Raw genomic sequence first — 20,481 nt, 5'->3', positions numbered from 1 at the left:
GAATTCCTTTGAGGGGAGAGGAGATGGGGAAGGATTTTGAAAATATCAAAACATTTCACTCTGAAATTTTCAAATGTGGTATTTTGAAAAGTGACATTTTCTAAATGAAACTGACTGAACTGTAGGTTCAAAGTGGCATATTTTATTTTAAAAAATAGTAAAAGAAATAGGCTTTAAAAAAGATTCAGTAACAAAGATACTAGGTTCCTCAGGCAGATCACTTTGAATTAACCCAAAATGAAAATTGTCGTGTTGTTTTAAAAAAAAAAAAAAAATGTTTCAGTTTGATTTAGGCTGAACTCTTTTCCCAAATTTTTTAATCCAGCCATTGAACCAAAAAACCCTTGTTATTTCAGAGCTCTGTTCTCAGAATTATAACATTGCTCTTCTTTCTGCTTGACCTTGTAGAAGGCCTACAGTTGCTTTGTGAGTGAGGAGGGGAAGTTATCCATTCCAAACTGAATTTTTTATACAGTACCTAGCCTTATGAGATCAGAGTTACCATCTCAGTAATCTGCACTGAACTCTCTTGTAACTAGCATTGTTGGTGGTGTTTCTGGGAAAGTTACAGCAAAATGGTGCTCTAGGGAAGGCTAAAGGAGGTAAGTCTGTATGTCCTTTTAAGGACTTTTCCAGAGAGAGACAGGTTTTTTCCTGTGTTTGCACTTCCAGGGTTTCCTTCTAGTTCATCCTTTGGAGTGGGAGAAATGGATCCTCTCCCACTTCCAGTGCATCACTTGAAAGAGAAGTTGGCCTGTGAAAGTCCTCAACCATAATGATCTACTGATGCCTCTCTTACTGCAGGCAGTGCGAAAACATTAGTTTCAATTCAGATGAGATAAATGGTGTGATGTTATGTAATTTGAATGGCATGGAATCAAACCACAACAGTTGTGCTATTAAGTTGAAACTGTTATATTTCCATATTTCTTTAGAGTGGGAGGAGCATGAATATATTAAGGGATTTTTCAATTATGGTGAATTAGAACGGGTAAAACAGTGACCAGTAAATGAGGTCATTTGTAAATGGAGTGATGGATCTAAAGCACTGCAATTTACTTCAGTGTCGCTCTGCTATATTGGAAGATGACAAATGCCTTACTGCAGAAGGATCCACCAGTCTGCTTCATGCTGGCTTTTCAGTTTCTCTTGTGTTGCTTTTGTGCTGTTTCCTGGATTAGTACTGTCGTGTTGGATTGTAAGGAGAAATCTAAAAAAGACTTGCAAATTAGAATCTTCTTTCTTCCGTCAGAAAAAAGACATGCACCATCATGATTGCAACATTATTCCAACCCTGGCACCTGCTTGGCTTAGTTATTTTATGCAGGAAAAGGTTTCCTTAAGTGATTGAGCAAGTCCTTCATGGCTCAGAAAGAGGTTTTATTTATTTTGCCTGATATATATATAGTAGTCAACTCCACATATATTTTGGGAACAAAAGAGCAACACAGTTACCAGACCTAATGAAGATTTGCTGGGCATCCTCGGTAGCAAACAATGTGCGCTAAAGTATTCCTTCTCCTTTAGAGGAATGTGTTTTTGTTATCTGTAACTTCAGCCTGAGGAACCAGAGAAGCATGCATACTGATCCTATCTTCACCATGCAAATTCATACGTAACTTGACAAAATCCCCTATTCTTTGGCTAAGTTATTTTATTAATTCCCAGTTCTGAAACTTTTTTCTGTTTTAAGTCAGAAAGGTCCAATGCAGGTTATAGATGTTGTGGGCATTCCTTTAAAGCATTGACAAAGCAGACTTTTATGTAGAGATGAATAAATTAAGTTTTTTTCATATCTGCAAATCAACAAAGGAAATACTACATAAACACCATAGTGCATCCATACGACTGATGACTTGTATTGCAAGTTTCCTGACACTATCTAGCTCGGTGTTCCACACAATGAGTACTTTCCTTCTGCATACTTCTTGACTGCTTACAGGTCTTGATCAGATAACTGACATCTGTCATCCACTTCTCCCAAATATGTGCCTGTGCTTAAAAATGTATCTACAAGTACATCAAAGAATCTTATGGACAAGGAGGAGTTTGTTTCTTTTAATGTCTATCCACTTCCTTGTTAGCTAATAAATATCAGAAGAGTTAAAATCAGATCTTTGTTAGAAGAGCAGTCTATATCTCCAAGGAAGAGCAGCATCATTGGAAATCTCAATTTTTCTCTTATTTGATAGCTTAAAACAAAGCTTGTTTCAAGAGTAAGGAGCCTCAATGTACAAGTGTAATGTTGGTCAGCTGCCAGGTTGAGCCCTGCACTTACTTGACTCTCAGGCAAATATTTATCTGTCATTCCCCCTGCCCCAATATCTGCATGTTAAGTTTAGAATGACTGTGATTTAGGACATCCCAACTGCTCCTCTGGGGAGGCCAACATTGTACGGCCTATATTGAGAGAACTTATTTCTTCCAATTGTCTTTTCTGCCAGTAATTGTCACAGGAAAAAGTATCAAGGCAGCAGTCTGCTTCTGGTAAATTATTCTGTAGCTACCATAGTTGGATGTTCTGCAGATGCCATTTAGTGTTAAGGATGTAGCCAAAACTGTGTCCCAAGCAAGAAGAGTAAGCACTTGTTCTGACACACAATATTGTTTGTATTGGCAAAAGGAAGAGAAAGGTACTTGTTGCTACATTAGTGTCTTTAACAGGTTTCATTTATGCAGGTCACAATAGACAGAGCACTTGAGGTCATATTACAAGTCTCAGCAAGCATAACTTTACTGTCTGCTATCTTTTGGTGTTACATTTCACAGTGGTATTCATAAAGGCTTATTGAAATCTATGGAGTGCATAGTCTGTTCGCTCTATTGACTATATAAAATATCACATATAAAAATTTCTACATATATTCAACACCATGTAGCACAAAATATAATTTCTTTTGCAAAGAATCTTCCTGTGTAATGTACTGAGGCATGCTGTTCTGTGTTCTGAAGCAAAAGTGCCGTGCAAAGTAATGGCATATAATTGCCTAAAAAGATAAATAATATTACATTAAAAGATTCTTTAGTGACAGAATAAATTACTGTGGCACCATATTAAATCACAATTAAAGACTGGAAGGTATTTAATATGGACTTAATTCATTCTCCTCAGACTGATGGAAAAGGCTTGCACTTCTGGAACCAAGATTTTGTCTGAAAAGCTTCCAAATATTAGGCTGTTTAACGTGATGGGGTTTTTTGTTTTGTTTTGTTTTTTGCCACTTTATAGATCAGAGAATTGAGACAGGAAGTCTGAACTCAGTTGACAGGTTGTATGCCAAGCTTTCACCTGATAGCTCTGAAAGGAGAAGTATTTCGCTTCCTGAAATAGTGTGCTTATAACAGTAGAATAAACACATGAATCACGAACTTTTGCTAAAAGTTTAGGGCAGGTTGGAGTATAGTCAGCATCTGTCCTGCTGGTTTTCATGTGTGCGCACATGTAGTTCAAACAGTTGTAATAAAAATAATCAAGCAGTGTTCATCATAATAAAGAACGCTGGTAACTTTTTTTCCCCTTAACAAAGCGTTTGTGTTTCAGCCTTTCTCCTCCCCACTCCCCCCATGAACACCTCCATCTTTAATAACTAGAGGTTTCTACTCCCATTTATTGGTTTAAATGCACATGAGCAGATATTTACTGCAACTTTTAGCACAATGCAGTTATCAAATAGGGATGAGTATGGGCCCTGGGAAAATAATGCCTACTGTTGTAACACTGACTGTAGCTGTCTCTGGACCAAAGCCTCACTACAGGCTGGTGTTACAGTTCTGAATCCGAAGGGTTAAGTCACTAGCAAAAACCAAGAAGAATGCGTACTGATCAAGAAATGACATGCTGCCTATTGTTTGTAGTTATAGGATCAAAATAACAATTATACATGCCAAATAAATTCTAAACCTGTAAGGGAGAAAAAGAGGGGGTGGCTGTAAGTACAGGTGCCAGAAGCATTAAATAACCCTCTCAGACAAGGTGCACCACTGTTGTCTTGAATACTGCTAGGTCCCCCCAGTCTGGCATTTTTCCCCCTTCCACTAGACAATATGCATTCACTGCAGGAGACTAGGTTAAGCCTGCGTCTCCCAGACCTGCCGGCTCCTTGTGCCCAACCCGACACAGAGGTGCCTTTGTCAGTGTAATTACCCTCCCCTTGTAGTAGAAGTAGTTTGTTTAGAGCCTTATTTGCAGGTAGAGCTGGAATAAGCAGGAATTAGCATGCTAAAGAACCTGCCCCAGCTCTGACTTTGGGTTTGTTTCTCAGAATCATTGGACAACCAAGGGTTCTTTTTCTCTATTGGTTTATTCAAGGAGATTCTCTCCAAGATTAAGAGCTTTAATGTTGTTAAAGAGATTGAAGATGGGAGCCAACTGGCAGTTACATCAGGGAGGCTCATGCTGGCGGTGTGAAGCATCTCCCAACAATTTCATGCCTGGCAGGTCTGTGCCCTGGCTGCCAGAATAAATTCAGGTGGATGATCCTAACAACTTGCTGGGGATTGATTAAAACTCCCTTTGGCTTTCAACACGCTGTCCACATCAAAAAGGTGTGAGACATAAAATAAATGTTTCTTTTGCGTTTCAAGATACTGTGGCCAATCTCCCTAAGCCTTCCTAATTGGCCTAGGCTGGTTGCGGATGATTAACTTAAAGTTAAATGAAGCCTGCTTTTAAACATGCTTTCCCAGACTTTAAACAGAACGATGAGAGAAACTTTAGACTGTTGTGATATTGGAACTGAGCCAAAATGGGTTATTATTAAAGTGGATCCAACTTTATTTACAGTTAAGCCATCTTAGTTGATGGGCTTTCTGTCTCTGTACCTGGATACTTATTATTGGGGGAGTGGGGGCTGGAAGTGGTATTGAAAATATACTGTTTCTGTCTTGAAAAAAGTGTGCTTTAGCAAGTAGAAAAAAGTTAGCAGTTCAGATTGGGCTGAGAGTCCATTATAGCTATGGAAATTAATACATTAGAAGTTATTTTAAGTAAGTGAAATATTTCAGAGTATAAAGGATAGGCCAGAGGAAAATGTGAATCGTGTTTTAATGATAGCAAAGAAAGTAAGAGTAGGAAACTCAAGGGAAAAGCAGGTCAGTAATTTATCTTGGGAAAAGTATATTAAAAAAGACATGTTCCTACTATGTAAATTTTGTAACAGAAGGTTATGAAGGTTGCCTGTAAAAAGTAAATGCGACTAAGGCAAGCATTTGATCATGGTAAAATCTCTTCACATAGAACTCAGTTTAAAAGAGAGAAATATACATGTGAAGATTAGGGAAATGTGAGGCAGGCTTTTTTGGTATGAATGTAGATGTGTACTGTACGACTTTTACCACCTGCGTACATTAAAGATCACGTACCTGGGGGTTACAAGTAGCTTTAAAAACTTAAGTGCTCACTCCACAGGGCACCTAGTGGCTGCTCAACCCATCACTAACAGTAGTGTGTTACCACATGATTGCACCATATAAAAAAGCAGGTACTTAAAGGGCTTATCAACATTGTTATGCCTTTCTTCACAAGAACCAATGGCTAGAACTATAAGCCAGAGAAATTGAAATAAATTAGGCACAACTTTTTAAGTAATACTGATTAATCAGTGAACAAAATGTCAAGGAAGGTGGTGGGTTTTTAGTTTGTTAGTATCCGTAAATTAAGATTGGATGCCATTCTGGGAAATACACTTTTTATTCTTAGAAAAGTTAGTGACTCACTTTATAAATAAATTGCTAAAATGTAATGGCTTACAATATATTGGAGGTCAAATTTTGATGCTCTAATGGTACATTCTGGTCATAAACTCTAGTTATTGTTGAGGCATTCTCCGAATGTTGGATCCACTCTCTGTGACCAAGCCACTTCCATTCTCTTTCAGGGACTGAATTTTTTGCCACAGTAGTTCCTGGACCAGTGCCTATATTTCCTCTCACCTTTCAATTATTCTGATGTTCTGTATATCTTTCTGCTAGGAGTATTTGGTTTTTACAAGGAATGTTTTCTTTAGTAGTTCACTGTAGGATAATTCATAAACTGTTCAGGTGTATCATAGATTTCATAGACGTTTGGGTTAGAAGGGATCCCGGAGGATCATTGAGTCCAGTCCCCTGCTCCAGGGGCAGGAAGTCAGCAGGGATCATAGGATCCCAACAAGATAAGCATCCAAATGTGTCCTGAAGGCATTCAAAGTGGGTGCTTGGACCATCTCTGGTAGCAGTCTGTGTCAAACCTTGGGGGCTTGGACAGTGAAGAAGTTCTTTCTTATGTCCAGCCTGAACTGCTCGCAGTGGAGTTTGTGACTGTTCGATTTTGTCATCCCTTGGGGGGCTCTGGTGAACAGTTGTTCCCCCAGATCCTGATGAGCACCCCTGATAAACTTATAGGTGGCCACCAGATCACCCCTGAGCCTGCGCTTTTCCAGGCTGAATAGCCCCATTGCTCTCTCAGCCTCTCATCATAAGGTCTGTTTTCCAGACCTCTGATCATACGCGTGACTCTCCTCTGCTCCCTCTCAAGCGTCTCCACATCCTTTTTGAATTGTGGAGCCCAAAACAATGCAGTACTCCAGCTGCGGCCTCACCAAGGCCGAGTACAGAGGGAGAATGACGTCCCAGGATTTGCTTGAGAAGCATCTGTGGATGCAAGCCAGCGTTTGCTTGCTTTACTAGCCGCAGCATCACACTGAAGGCTCATGTTCATCTTGTGGTCAACCATGACCCCAAGTCCCTTTCATCTGTAATGCTAACCAGCATAGCACTACTGAGCCTATATGCATGCTGCAGGTTTTTCCTCCCAAGGTGGAGAACCTTGCATTTTTCGGTGTTAAACACCATCAGGTTCTTGTCCGCTCATTTCATGAGTCTGTCCAGAACTGCCTGGATCACCCTCCTGTCCTCAGGTGTGGATGCTTTACCCCAGAGTTTGGTGTCACTGGCAAACTTGGCCAGTCCGCTTCTGACACCAATGTCCACATCATTGATGAAGATGTTAAAGAGTATAGGCCCTAGGACAGAGCCTTGTGGGACCCCACTGGTCACAGCGCACCAAGATGGTTGGTTCCCATCGACCACCATCCTCTGGGTCCTACTGCAGAGCCAGTTCCCCAGCCAGCGGATCATGGTGACATCAAGGCCGCAATTAGCCAGTTTAACCAAGTGATCGTGGGATACCATATTGAAGGTTTTTTTTAAAGTCGAGGTATATGACGTTGATCTCTTCCCCTTTGTCCAGGTGATGGGTCACCTGGTCATAAAAGGAAATGAGATTGGTCAAGCAAGACCTACCCACAACAAACCCATGCTAGGTATCCCTCAGGATGTTGCCTTCAGCTAGTCTGTTAAGGATGGCCTCCTTGATAATCTTTTCCGAGCCTTTCCCCAGGCTAAAGGTCAGGCTGATGAGCCTGTAGTTTGCCGGATCTACTTTGCTCCCTTTCTTGAATAGGCACCACATTGGCCCTCTACCAATCATCGGGCACTTCACCAGAGCACCAAGAGCTCTCAAAGAGGGGCTGAGCTATGATGCTCGCCAGCTTCCTGAGTACCCTTAGTATCTTTGAACACGTTGCCCCCATTGGACAGCAGGGTGACTTCTGTGAGACCTGTTCTTGATTTCTCTCTCCCGCCCACCTTTTCTTTTTTACCTTGCCTGGTGCAAGGCAGGAGTTTCTTTTCAAGCATCTGTCCCATTGTGAAATGGTAAGAGATGATGCCACAGTGGACTCGGTGCATTCCAGACTGAGAACTCAGATTCAGTTTAAGGATTTAGATAAATCCAGCAAGCTAGAAGAGCAGCTTGGTGCCTGGTGGAAGGATAAGAAGAGAGGAACTGAAAAATTCTATAGTAAATCTGGAGAAATAACTTCAAGGCAAGAGGGATAGGAGTTCTAGATAACCATGTGGAGTATCTTTCCCCCTGAACACTACTTTTCTCTCTTAATCCTAGGAAGTTTTTCCCTCTTTCCAAATCTACTAGCCACATTTATTCTAACTGGAGCCTTGGTGTTCTTGAACTCTTTGCTGGAATTCTGTACTGATGTAAAAATACATGGGATATATCTTTTTACTGTTGGAACTTGGGCATTAGCCCATTGTGTTCTCATCTTCTTTTAAATAAAATGGTTATTTCACATCTGTGACTTGCATCTATTAGGCAAATTCCTTTGTCAGTCAGAGCTTTATTTCCTTTGTTTGAAAGCAAAGCATATCCAAGATCTTGTTGCTAAAATAAAAATCACAGTTAGAAAGTTGTGTGTACATTGTCCTGCTGGCATAAAAGCATGCTTATGTAAGAATGGTGATTAGAAGTACATTATCCCTTTATCATAGCTGACAGCATTTAATTAGTTTAATAAATTTAGCAATTTAATTAATGCATTACTGATGAATGAAAAAATATACTATGTATAGATTGACCTATTATACTTTTGCAAAGTAATTACGTAAAAGAGAGTAAGGTAGCAAAGAGTCCTGGAATTTAGGTCTGGTATCAACATCCTACATTTCATGCCAGGGTGTAGATGGCTAAAGTTTCAATAGTTTTTGGTTCTTCAGAGGAAGTTATAAGAGTTTACCCAAATAGATGTCATTTTCCTCTGTTCCTGGCAAATAACTACAATATTAAGAACACAGAGAATAAAGAATAGATGAGGTAGATACAGTAATAACATTTATTGAGCCAGCAAATAATACACAAACTTCTGGATGGGATGAAATGGACAATGCTATTTCATGCAATTTTGAAAAAAAATTGCTTTTTCTTCTAGGTACCTTGCTGTGGGGAGGAAAAATCAGGATATTGTTCAATTCTCTAATCTCCACTATTGAGTATTAATCAGATCTCCCTCATTTTTTAACACAGGGTGCTAAGGCATGTTTTCTGCGTGACATCCCCTTCTCAGCTATTTACTTCCCCTGTTACGCTCACTTGAAGTCTGCACTTACAAATGAAGATGGGAGGATTGGCCCTGGAAATTTGCTCCTGGCTGGATCAATAGCTGGTACGTGCTTTTATTCCTCATGGCATGGCCTACCGACGTGCCTAGATACTACAAAAATCTATTTACTAATGCAGGTGACATTACTGAAGCCTTGAAAACCTTCTGTGGAGCACAGGAGCCAAGGTGCAATTCTTTATCCAAATGGTGAAAGTCCTATGTAGATGTTGCACAGATATCTTTTATATGATGTGCTAACCTTTAGGTATTAGATTGCAGTACGTAGAAGAGATTCAAATGAGTTCACATTACCATTGAGCATGATCAGTACATCACAAATCTTAAATTACCTTCTGTATTAGCAGAGAGATTTGAATTTTGCCACGTTAATGATAACTGAACAACGTATGACAGAATTATCATACTGTTGTCTGTTTTCGTTAGTAGATTGGAGAAATTGCTGTGGCAGAGGTTGTTTATGAAAGTAGAGTTTTTACACTTGAATTGTTTGTGATCAAAAGAAACTTAAATATATTACATAAGCATCTAAGCAGGCCACAGGCAGACTGAAGCCAGTCATTGATCACAGTATCCCACACAGCATCTTGGCGCACGTGTGTGTGTGTGTGTGCATGCATGTTTTATATTCACTTTCATGTAGAAAAAAAAAGATTAAAATATTTCTGATTATTTTGGTCCCTAGTTACCTTAAGTCAGTATATACTTAAGGTAGCATAAGCAAAATCATGAATAAAAAATCCATCCAATAGCTGAGCCCCAATTATTACAACCTGTAATAGAAATGTAATAGTCACGAAAAAGGCTTCCCTCTGCTTTGCATAGAATGAAAAGACCGATTATATAGGCCTGTTTCTATCCTGCTGTGTTGCATTTAAGAGGGAGTTTGTATAGAATCACAGATCAGAAATCTCTGCTTTTTCTCTTGCCTGCTGCCTGGGAAGCTGCTCAGAAAAAGCAGATGCTGGGATATGCACAAAGGATAAGGAAAATAAAAACACAGTAGACAATCCTCCTGGCTTATTTTGTTCTACTCCTGGAAGGCAGGGATTGAAAATGCAGGCACTCGTGTTGCAGTACTGACAGTTCTGGCTTCTGCTCGTGACTGTACTGATCATTTAGTCTGACCAGTGTCAGCACTGAAGAGAATGGATGTGAGGATGTCCTTTCTTAGCTCAGACATACCTCTGTGCCTGCTGCTCAGCTCATGCCCTAATTAGGAGGCCCAGACTCTTTTACACTAGTTCCTGGATTTTCATTGCAGACCTATTGACATGTTGGCCTTGCTGAGTCAGGTGGGGATTGTCAAGTTCTATTCTTCCTCCTTCCACCATCCTATGGCAGGCTAAAATGACCTGGCAGGCCATATGCTGGTAGGTCATCTAGCCTGTAGGGCTTCTTTCAGGCCAGACAACCTACCTCCAGATCTTGCCTGTGGAGCTGGTTGATGCAACTGGCATCCACGTTTCCTGATGCTGATTGCAAGAAATGTGAGTCTCCCAAAGTGACTGAAAAACAGAAATTCCATAGTAGGTAAGGCAGGGTGAGGAGAAGCAGCATCAACCCACTGGGTAGTGGCATGTACCAAAATAGCAGCTCTGGCAGCCACAGCTACAAGTTCCACAGGCTGGAGAGGGGGGTCATCCAGGCTGAGAGAAGCCTTGTGGGCCTGATGACACCTTCACAGGCTGGATCTGTGCTGTGGACCCCTGATGGAAGGGCATGCCTTTCCTTCTAGAATGCATGCAGTGTTGGAGCGTGTGCTGGGGTCATTGAAAGGACAATAGATAAAGCTATAACAAGCAGGAGGACTTTCAGGAGACCTCTTGAAACAGCTTTTTTTTTTTTTCTTTCCATGTTAGTGGCTTAAAGGCAAATAGACTTCCATAAGCAGCACAGAAAAGTTGCCTCCTTCCTGGGTTGTAAGTACTGTGAGTTGCAAAGCCCAAGTGAGGGTGGGAAAGGAGGAAGAGGAATAGAAATGAATTCAGCGGATGCAGGTGACAAGTTTAGAATGCAGTAACAAGTTTTGTATTTTAGGCTTTCCTCTCCCTGGGGACTTTTAGCGTAGAAAGCTATGGAGGGGACTTACCTGCCTCCTGAAGATGCATGGTTGTGTAAACCAGCCTGGAAGCTTCTGGACATTTGCAGCTAGATATGGGCCCAGGCTTAAACATACCAAGTAGGGAGTTTGTCTTGTTGAAGGGTGTACCTTCAGCTCTTTGTACTTGTTCTTTCTGCAGTGCCTTGTAGTCCCTGAGAATTGAGCTGGCACCAGTAAAATCATCTTTGATCAAATAGCTGATGCTTTAAAAAAAATTGCCAAAAAAGCTGGATTTAAATTCATGCTCATTTTAATGGAACAAAACAATTTTTGAACTTTGGATCCGATTTACAGACCTGAAATATAAGCTGGTATTTTTTAAGCCAAGTCATTTCTTGGATTTTAGTATTTTTCTCTTTCGAGCCATTGGCAGGTGATTGCAGACTGAGATAACTGTGTCTTTGAAGTTCAGCCACAGAAGCAGTCTTTATAGTTGCTGATATGGTTTAGGAAACCAACTATATAATGTGTATTTTATCCAGTACTTTCACTAAATTCCATTCCAGTTCAACATGCATTAGCAAATTACTGTACAGAATTAGCAACATGACAATCATCATATGGAGCAGTCCAGAGGGGGAGTAGGAGGCACCACACTTTTCACAAAAGCAATATTCCTTTTATTAGAGAGACACTAGTAACCAGAAAGTGCTCAACAAGGACTGCAAGAACCGGGGATGAGGCATGAACTGAGAGTTGGTTCTGTTATTAACGGGTCGCATATGAAAACCTCCAAAATACTGAGCCAAGCCTGCTCAAGTGCAGTCTAGCTCCACTTTACCTTAGCTGAGGATGTGGCTCATTGTATTTAGAGCCAGTTGGACTTACAGTGCATAATGTTATGTTTTCAGAATTGTGCACCCAGAAATGTTCCTGAATTTAACTTGGCTGTGGAAGGCTTGTGCACATACTTTGTGGTCCTTGCACAGTTAAACTGAAGGTGCCTGAATGTGCATATGCATCTTTTGTGCATGTTTCTCACATGTGGCTTGTGTTACGTACATTTCTCTCCTCATTATTTCTTGTTAGGGCCACATGCAGAAATCCTTCATTTGATCTGATCCTGGCTGCTTGTTCCTTAACCCAATGTCCCAGTCTGTTCATGACACAGTGTTTGCAGCTGAGATGTTTGTGATGTCAGCTAAAGGATCTCCAGTGAATTTGCTGCATGTCCCCCCCCTTGAATTTCTTTATTCTCCTCACAGCCCTTTTTAATGTCATCTCCTGTGGTGTAATTTATCTAATCTTGATTGTAAGCTCCGCAGGGCAAGGACCTGTAAGCATTGGTGGCTGCTCGCAGATGTTAAAAAACAAAAAAACCTCAGCTTTACCAGAAGCAGCGCATTACTTCAACTGGGCTCTCTAGTGTCTATATAGATCAGATACTTTTTGGCACATTTATCTAATAGCTGATTCAGTCAGCTATTAGATAAAAGCACAACTCCCCTGCTTACCCCCCACTAAAGTGCCCAGTCTATATAGACGCTGAGTGAGCCGGGTCCAACTAACATGCTGCCTCTTCTGGGTATGTGGTGGGCTTGGTGTGGGAGCACACTGAGTTTAAAGTAAAGCACCATTTTTGTTGTCTTTTTTTTAATGTCTTCAAGCAGCCTACGTGTCTGCAAAGTCTTGTGTGCTTCATAAATAGAACTTAAAGATTTTTGGATCTTGTTTTTCACTGCAAAATATCCCTAGGAGTAAGAAATGGGGAACAAGGAGATGGGGGTCAGCATCATACAGTAAACAGAATTGTTTCTAAGTATGTATTTTGGTTTTCTTTGAAAAATTTGAAGGACAGAAGTCTAGCTTCTAACTAAAAACTAAGATACATCTCACAGAGGAGAAATTCAGCATTTCTGGTCCATGTGAAACTTTGTTTTAGCCTTTGCTTACCATTTTTACAAATGCGAGTTTTAGGGTGGGTACATGTGTGTTCGTGCATGGTGTTAGCTGGAATTATGGAGAGCAGGAGGAGTTCATTTTAGTGACATGTATATATTTATGCTCATATGTTTCAGAGCAGCCTGCTAGAAGGTGTGGTGCAGTTTAAAGCCAAACCATGCTGGTTTGGACAGAAATTGTTACAGAATTATTAAGCCTAAAAAGAAGCAAAGGAGATTTATGCATCTGTGTCTGACCAAGTTGGTTTGGAACAGATGCAGAATGGAAAATAATAAAACCATAAGAGACAGTGTCTTCTGAATACAGTCTCACTGCCTTTTTAAAAAAAAAAGTCTAAACATGGACAGCGATGGTTAGGATAGGAATGACTTTAGAAATATCATTCATTGGTATTTCAATATTTGTTGCATTCTGATCATCTGCCAGGGTAAATTTTAAATCTTCCTCCAAACATTGTGCCTTGAAAACTGCAATTCCTAATGAGAAAAATGAGCCCTTTCAAACCTTAGCTTCTGCAGCTTGCTGATTTGTATGCAAAATTCTCTCTGACATTTCTGCATGAGATTATTTAAGGTGTACGTGAGTGTGAGTGTGAACGTGCTTTCCAGTGTATTGTGCAGTGAGAATGCCAGTAACCACAAAGCGGCGTCAAAAGGGAAGGGAAAAATTGACTTCGCCTCCAAAAGCTCAATATATTAGCTATACAAGCTTCTGGTTTGTCCTGAAAACTTCTCTGTGCATCTCCCAATAGTTATTTAGAGTGAAGTCATTTCCACAAGGGCTAGTGCATATTCATTTTTCAGATACAAGAACGAAAGGCATAGTTAACTTGCCATGAAAGTACGTCATCATAGTGAATCTCAGTAATGACCAGCTCATGAGCTATATGAGCAGTCAGTGGTAACCAAAGACTTGCTAATACATGCATGTACATGCACACACACTGTGGGTGAACTGTACCAAATCCATTTCCAGTTCAAAAGAAACTAATGACAGAGACAGCACATGTGTGGTATTTTTCATGACTGCAGGAAAGACATGCCTGATGCATGCCAGACCTTTCCAACACTCTACAAAGTACTGCTGGTGATAAGTTGAAGAGTCAGAGATGGCTCTTTAGCTTTAGTCTGAGCATTACTGTTTACATGTGTAACTAGTTATGGATACTTGTCTGATTTTTGTTTTCCTCCCCTTCTTAGGCATGCCTGCAGCCTCTTTAGTGACCCCTGCTGATGTTATAAAGACAAGGCTACAGGTGGCAGCTCGTGCTGGACAAACCACTTACAGTGGCGTTGTAGACTGCTTTGTCAAGATCCTGCGAGAGGAAGGTCCGAAAGCTTTGTGGAAAGGAGCTGGAGGTATGTATAGCGGGTTGGAAACCTACAGCCTACAGATCCGCTGGATGTGGCCCATGGAGCTGGGGAGCTTCAGTACTGGGGAGATTTGGCAGGGTCCCTTTCTCTGTGCGTGGTGGTAGGGAGTAGCAGTGGTAGCAACCATGTCCTAGCATCAGCCCACCAAGCTAGGTCATTTCAACCCAACAATGGAAAATTTTGTTGACTGCTGGTGTAAACCAATGCGAGGAAGCAGGAGCCAGTTTGCTTTGATAACTAGCTTTTGTTACTCACATCCAGTCTTGTTTTTCTTTTAAGCTCGTGTGTTTAGGTCCTCCCCTCAGTTTGGTGTAACTCTGGTGACTTATGAGCTGCTGCAGAGGTGGTTTTACGTTGATTTTGGGGGAGTGTAAGTATATCTATCTATATCTTTTGGGCTTGGGCTCTACAGGAGTTCACCCTTGTGCCCCTTGCCCTTTTAATAAGACCTATGGTTACACAAAGCTTTGTGAGTAAGGTAAGGTTTTGGAAAAAATAAATATTGCCACACTTCCATGAATTAGAAAAGACTTTTTATACCCATTTCACAAGAAGGGCAGTACCCGTTATATACTTTGGACCCGTGCAAGTATAAGAGGAGATCCTGAGTGAATCACTGGAACAGTAAAACACTGGAACAGGTTGCCCAGAGAGGTGGTGGAAGCTCCATCCTCAGAGGTTTTTAAGACCTGGCTAGACAAAGCTTTGAGCAGGGGGTTGGACTAGATGACCTCCTGAGGTCCCTTCCAACCCTAACTTTCTAGGGTTCTGTGAATCAATGGGAGAACCAGGAGTAGAAATTGGGAGTTCTGCTTTACTCCAAGCTGCTTTACCTAGTAGAGAGCAATGCATCATCATTCAGTCTTTGTTGGGTTCTGCATGTGATTGGGCTGTTAATATTATTGTCAAGAGGGCTGTAGATGTCAGTGAAGTAATTGAAATGATATGACTTGCACATGTGCAGCTGTGATTGTTTGCAGCACAGGGGATCTGAAATTCCCATTATTAAATATTGTTTCAGTTGCATCAAATGCAACAAAAGCCAACTGTCTTGAGGCAGCCTTATAATATAAGCCTTTGAGGACATTGATTACACCGCCATGGTGAAGATTAACCCCGCCATGTGAAACTAGGTTATGCATGACAACATTTTAAAAATATCTTCTCATTGCATTGTACCATACCTCTCTGCCAGGTGGCTGTAGGACTTCTGGTGCTATACATGGAACTGTTAGAGATTTTGGTGTGTGCTCTTTTTATACTACAGAAATTGAGCATTTTTTAAATTTTATTTTACAGAAAACCAGCTGGATCAGAGCCAGTTCCCAAATCAAGGATCACACTACCTGCTCCAAACCCAGACCACGTGGGTGGTTATAAACTGGCAGTGGCCACATTTGCAGGCATTGAAAACAAATTTGGACTTTACCTACCTCGATTTAAGCCATCACCACCTACCTCACAGGCTGCTGCAGTCAGCAAGACCTAAAATTACAGCTGTAGGTTTTTGCTGTTAGTTGGGAAAGAGCCACTTTCTGATCAGTCTAATATTTCATTCCTTTAGCTTTTCATCATATATCAGTTAAGCTTCAGTTGAGTTTTAAGGCAGTTTTCTTCTTAAATGTAATCATTGGTCTTTGTGCTTCCTTAACCAGATCACTGTGAAATTCTTACAATTGTTCTTTGGGTTCAGGACCATGAATGTATTTGTCCACATCTGACATGTGCTTATGTTTGCAAGACACTAATATCAACTCTGTTTGTGGGGGAGGGTTGGGCGCGGAAGCTAAGAATAAGATAATTTTACAGGTAACATTCAAATGAGGATTATATTGTCAAAGTGGGTGCATATTGGATATCACACATTATCATTTCAGTATACTCAGTGGAGATCATGGTGCTCAAGGCAGAATGATTTTGATGGCACATGTAAAATAGTCATAAACTTAGTGCGTGTTTGTAGTTAAAAATAATATAATATGTACATTATGCACACAGAGTACCTAAGTCTGATAGTACAGTTTCAACTTTTTAAATATGTACACGCACAAGTTCTCTTTCTGGATTGTATTATGAAGCTTTTATGTGAAACATGTTTTTTGTAATAGAAATCACATTTAAAAATGTTTAGTCATTGTATTATGTTACTGGTATCAAAATGCTGGGAAGAAAGTGTTATTATCCATAGTCTTTGCACTTTATGGAGGTATTTCTGGTATTTTATGACGTATACAATGAAACTTCAAGACTGGGTGCCTACCATGGACTTGCTGATATTTGGATTCCTGTTTGTATGATGCACTTCTAGGAAATGCTGCTTCTTTGAATAAATGAATTTAAGGAGAAAAAAAAACATGCACTGTATCTACGGTACCTGCCTTAAATGCTGGCTTGTATTTGGCAAATATTTGTTTTTAGATTCTCATTTACTTCAAAAGATTAAAACATTCTAAAACACAAGACTTCATCTAATTTGTGGTGCCTTGTGCAAGGTTTAGAGTACTATTTATGAAGATAGAAATAAACCTTTCAAACAGTGTGACATATATTGTTGTCTGTTATGCCAGTTGTACAGCAGATCTAATGTGTACCATTCAGCTGGATACTTTATTTCTTGTCTAAGTTCAACCAAACCATGAAAGCATTTATAGAGTGCGGTTAGGAACACAGTTCCTTTAGTCTACATGAGTTGCAACAACCCTGGAGCATGAGGTGAAAAATGCGTTAGTACAGATGTAGCTCACGAATAAGTATTCTTTGAGTTAACTAACTCTCAAACATTCTTTACTTTGAAACCTTCTCACAGTTATTCTGCAGTTTTAAACAGCTAGCTCTAGTGAAAGTGGGGCTCTTGGAATGATACCTTTTAGGAATAAGATGATTTAAACTTTACAAAGCCAGAATGCTGGATATATGCATTTTTGTCTCTGATGCTTGTTGCCAGCAAGTCTGTAGAAATATTTCAAGTGTTATGCCTTTGTAAAAGGGTTACTAGGCATATGACATAATAGTTGTTGCATTGTAACTGATATAAATGCCCAGCAGAAATGGATATGTATTGTGTTGTATTAGTTTGATATAGAAAATGGCTTCGTCAACCTTGTTCACATTTCCTAGAAATTAAAGAAGTAGATTGCTGGGGACAAGTACTCTGGACTATCCCTGTGTTTTTAAAAAGCAAGGTTATAGTCAGGTTGTAATTCCATATGGGAAACTGATAACTAAGAGGCTATCTTTTCCCCAGTGTCACTGCTGGGCTCCTTAGAACTATAGGGTGCCTGTGCATGAGCACAGAGGCTGTTTGGACTTGCTGTAATTATAATGTGTTGGAGCAGGCTTAATTAATCAAACAAGCTTTAATTCAAGCACCCCCCATCATCATTTTGAAGCTCAGGGACACTGATGCATGAGATGCTGCAGCGCGTTAATTACAGCTGCTCTTGGAAGCCACTCTAATGAAAGCACTGCCTCCTCCCCCCAGCCCCCGCTTCACTCCCAGAGCACGTGTGAAAGGGCCTCTGCAGATGTTGACACTGGATTTACGATGCCTTGTTTTGGGTGGACCCAAACCCACGACCTTTCTATTCAATAATCGGCAAATGTTATTGATACGCAGTGATAGCACACATCCTAATTTGGTTATTTACCAGTCTCCTAATGTAGTCTGTTCACAAAACTGGAAATCTCAAGGGCTTTGCAGCTGGTCACTGTGACCTGGCCAACATGGCAGAGTCCCATATCTCTGCTATAGAACAGCATGGTACATGTCTTCAATTTTCCAGCCTGTGTCTGCTTGCCTGTGTCAGACACAGTAGACCTCGAAGGAGACTTTGCCACAAACAGACTTTTAGAAATCAATTAACCCTTACTGTTCCCTTGGACCATTGTTCTAATGCATATCTACTTTACCTACAAGCCAGTTCCCAAAAGTAAACCTCTAAATACTATGTCTAGCCGTCAGCAGATAGGGCCAATATCTCTTCCAACTATTAGGCACCTAAATTGACTTAGACACCTAAATGCAATTCTATTCCACCCTGTTCAATCCTGAAAAATCCATTCCTACTTCTACTTTTGTTTAACACACCATCATCAAACCTGAAGAGTGAGTCCCAAATAAACAGTGAAGAGGCCTACCCGTCTTCTGCATAACTGTTTTTTAGGGATTCAATCAGGATAACAGAACAAGGGGGGCAACCTTTTTGGCAGATGAACTACAAATTACCCCTGCTCCCTCTCTGAGTAATACTCCAATTCCCTCCCCCTGTGTAAACTGCTGTTCTGCTTTCTTCCCTGTGTTTTCTGTTCCATCTGTTCTTTCTGCTTCCTGCTGTATCTGCCACTGTGCTGCTTGTCCCCTCCCTGATCTGCCACCCATGCATGTGACGGATTGGCTGCTCCTGAGGTAGAATCATCTTAAGCACTGACATCTACATAGATGCCTAACAGGTGAAATATAATTTGGTCTTTATACTTCACAAGCTCTGCAGAAGAGAGAAGATTTTCAGAGGGACACACTGTACTCCAGCTCTCCTCAACTACAACTATCCTTCTGATTTAAAAAAAATAAAACTCCCTTCCCCTGTACTCTACTGCCCCAAGATTCATTTCCCCTCGTAACAAGTGATTGTGACTGGGACCTGCCAGTGCTCAACACTGCAGACCTACAAGCAATTTGACATGGCTCCTGTTTTTAAACATTACTATGCACTTAACTGTCCATCTTACACACTGGCTTATGAGAACAAATGTGAAGACTCCAGACGGCTACAGGAAGAAATTCTTTTCTGAACACAGAATGCAGCATTTTAGTCCTTGATGGCAAGATCCCCATGCAATGTGTTTAAAATCTCTTGGCAACTGCAAACTTTTAAAGCCTCACTGGGAAGGATTTGAACCATTTATCCTTGGAGTTACTCCTTCCATGCCCATGCTGAGATGTATATGTGCTAAGGGTTTACATCCACTTTTAAAAAGGAATGATAATACTTGTACAGATTTTTATTTTTAATTTTAAAGGCAAACTATCACCTGGATCTGAAAAACAAACCATAATTTATGGCAACCCCACTGATCACTGGGGGTTGCTGTAACATGCCCTCTGTCTCTGTTTATACCACTGCTAACTGCTTTCCCAGCCCAGGGGGCAAGAATTCTTCAATGGAGTACTCCACATGATTAGCCAGATAGGCTGTCACAAGGCTGCGAGCACCAAGGAATGGATTTTGCTAACCTCATGGCAATTGCAAGAGCCAAGGCAGACAGATTTGTGAGGGAATTTTCAGATTTGCCTTTTTTTCTGGCTATGTTCATCAGGCAATTGCACTATATATACAGAATATCCTCCTTTGTTTAATCGCTCTTACCGGTATGGATTTGCTAAATATTTTCTAGTAGCATCCGGAGACCTTTCTCAGTGGTATCTGCTACACTTTATTTAGATGCATGTGATATGAACTTTCAAACCAAGAACTTGTTAAAGCTTCTGTAAAAAACAGAGCGCCTTTAATGTTTGTACTCTGGGTTCCTGGATGGGAATGTGCAGGGATGACATGGTTTGTAACCTCACCTGCATACTGCAGTCCAATTTACAGCCCTTGCCCTGTTAGCACCTGACAACCCTACACATCAACATGAAATCTGCTGAGATGTTTCCAACAGGTTTGACTTATAACAGCTATTTTGTTACATCATGTTGTTTGTCTTTTGGCCTGGTAACTGCAGCATTTTCTTGTTAAAGTTTGCAGGGACTTTTTTTTTTTTTTTGTGAGCAAACATACCACAGGCTTCCAAAATAACTCAGGCAAGTTTTCCTAACCCTGCTAAAAATATGGAACCACCAAACCACTCCACAGATTTCTTAGGGGTAGACGGCTAGCCTGCCGGGATGTTCCCCTATTATCTACTTGATCATATTGCTTCTGTTCTAGTATTCCCCACACATCTCTTCAGCGCTGACTCGGCCCACTGACTAACTGGTCCTGAGGAGGGAAGAGAGGGAATATGTCACTTCAGATAAAAAGTTATGGTAAATTTCAGGCTTCGCTGTTTTCAGCTGAAATATTTATCATCATTGCTTAAGCTGGAAAACAATTTTTTTAAAGCTAGTGACTATCCATCAATTATATAATGGTTTAGAATATGTAAACCT

The 20,481-nt window shown here is 40.6% G+C and overlaps 1 protein-coding gene across 1 annotated transcript in view; it reads left to right on the top strand.

Annotated features, from left to right (window-relative positions):
- The window catches only part of SLC25A13 (solute carrier family 25 member 13), a 135,622-nt gene extending 118,753 nt beyond the window's left edge, over positions 1–16,869 (top strand). Inside the window, exons 15-18 of the mRNA XM_019533630.1 lie at positions 8,858–8,996; positions 14,157–14,315; positions 14,610–14,700; positions 15,630–16,869. Of these exons, the coding sequence (XP_019389175.1) occupies positions 8,858–8,996; positions 14,157–14,315; positions 14,610–14,700; positions 15,630–15,819 (579 nt within the window). The 3' untranslated portion in view covers positions 15,820–16,869. The remainder of the gene's footprint in view (positions 1–8,857; positions 8,997–14,156; positions 14,316–14,609; positions 14,701–15,629) is intronic.
- Positions 16,870–20,481: the final 3,612 nt, after the last annotated feature.

This window comes from Crocodylus porosus, unplaced genomic scaffold (genome assembly GCF_001723895.1).
Source record: "Crocodylus porosus isolate Cpor-Errol unplaced genomic scaffold, CroPor_comp1, whole genome shotgun sequence".
Lineage (NCBI taxonomy): Eukaryota > Metazoa > Chordata > Crocodylia > Crocodylidae > Crocodylus > Crocodylus porosus.
The sequence above is the reverse complement of the archived record's forward strand: the minus strand, read 5'-3'. Positions and strand labels throughout refer to the sequence as shown.